Raw genomic sequence first — 1,546 nt, 5'->3', positions numbered from 1 at the left:
AAGGGTTCATTTACAATGAAGAAGGCCAAATCCTCATTTGTGTGGCCTGCGAGTCAGTTATTAGTCCGGGAAGACGGTCACTATACCATCATTTAAAGCGTGACCTTATTTTGGGGCCTGTTGTGTAAGGCCTATATCGAGCGGTTTAGCACTCTTCAGCTCACGCCAGTAAAGAAGCTTCCCATCCCGCGGCAGATAATCCCGGCCATCCCTTACCTCCGAGTTTACAGAGCATTTCGATGCAACGTTTGCCAGCATCGTACAACACGATGGGAAACAATACTTTATCATTATCAACGCATAAAATTGGTGTCTCGCCGATGCAAGCCTGGGAGAGGGGGAAAATAGGCAGATGCTACGTGCAAATGTATTCATGCGAAAGGGCTCATATCGTACTTCAAAGTCGAAGCGCCACGGTCTTTAAGTTGTCGAAGAATGTTGGAAATAGGTTTTTTAAAGTTGCTTAACTACTTAGCATAAAGTTTTCTCTACAGATATGTCAATGCAAGGGCTCGGATCCGATACAATGGAAATATACTGCGCTGCGACCCCATCCGGCTATGCACTCTTGAGATTTCTAGTTACCACTCTATATGCAGTGCTGGGGAGAAAAACTCCCCACAGCTCAAGCCCAACAGGAATATTACTTGATATGACATGATGCGGCAAACAGGGCACTCATGCGCCTAATTAGGCGGCTAACTAACTAACGGCTATTCGAAGTGTTTTATGATCATTTGGCTAACGTCATTAATCATCCGGATATTGCTCCTTCATATTGGATACGAATCTACAAGATTCTGGATCAAAACGTCTGAAAAACTTTCCTGCCACGGGAAACATGTTATCATCGATGTCCCTAAAATCGTCTATGAGCTCAATGTTATCAGCTGCTATAATATTTGGCTCAGACCCATTGCTTGGACTGTTCCAAGGACCGACAGTCAGCACAAGCGAACAGAAACAAACAACGGAGTTACTACATCGGAGAGGAAGGGCTTCTGGGGCTTACAAGCACATAAAATAGAACTGATTCGGTAGCCGAGCAGCTACTCGTGGGTGTTAGCCGAGCAGCTAGTCGTGGGTGTTCGCCCGGGGCGGCAGTGTCTGACTCGTCATCTGTGTCTCGAGACGTTGCCACAGGCAAATGCTGTGTGCCTTGATCAGGCCAGCCAGTGATCACGCCTATCCAACCATAACGCCTGTGTCGAAAAACCTGGCCGATCTTAAAAGTCACTGACTGATGGCCGTCTAAATCTCTCCGGGACATGGGTGGTATCAGGTCATCTTGGTCTCGAACCAAACGGCAGTGATCCCACGGGTCTCCCAAGCCGCGATTTACATGACGGGCAAACCCATGACGAAGCGCAGTGAAACTGTTATACATGGGCCAAAGATACTTCTCTACCAGCCATACGTCTTCGGGCCATGACCCAGCAAATCGGTGTAGAAAACTTGCTAACCTATCATTCCATTCAAAAGTATCAGGAGGCGTCAGCATCAGAGTTAGGCGTCAGCATCAAAGATGACCACATGGCTGAATACA

The 1,546-nt window shown here is 47.2% G+C and overlaps 2 protein-coding genes across 2 annotated transcripts in view; one reads left to right on the top strand and one right to left on the bottom strand.

Moving 5' to 3' along the window:
• Positions 1–128, top strand: part of MAA_10342 (uncharacterized protein) — a gene marked incomplete at both ends in the record, with an annotated part of 1,134 nt that extends 1,006 nt beyond the window's left edge. The window contains one exon of the mRNA XM_007828340.1: positions 99–128. Within this exon, the coding sequence (XP_007826531.1) occupies positions 99–128 (30 nt within the window). The remainder of the gene's footprint in view (positions 1–98) is intronic.
• A 1,378-nt stretch (positions 129–1,506) lies between these two features.
• Positions 1,507–1,546, bottom strand: part of MAA_10341 (F-box domain-containing protein) — a gene marked incomplete at both ends in the record, with an annotated part of 3,635 nt that continues 3,595 nt past the window's right edge. Inside the window, one exon of the mRNA XM_007828339.2 lies at positions 1,507–1,537. Within this exon, the coding sequence (XP_007826530.2) occupies positions 1,507–1,537 (31 nt within the window). The remainder of the gene's footprint in view (positions 1,538–1,546) is intronic.

The sequence above is a fragment of the Metarhizium robertsii genome (genome assembly GCF_000187425.2).
Source record: "Metarhizium robertsii ARSEF 23 chromosome Unknown MAA_Scf_31, whole genome shotgun sequence".
Lineage (NCBI taxonomy): Eukaryota > Fungi > Ascomycota > Sordariomycetes > Hypocreales > Clavicipitaceae > Metarhizium > Metarhizium robertsii.
This window is presented reverse-complemented; position numbering and strand designations above follow the sequence as displayed.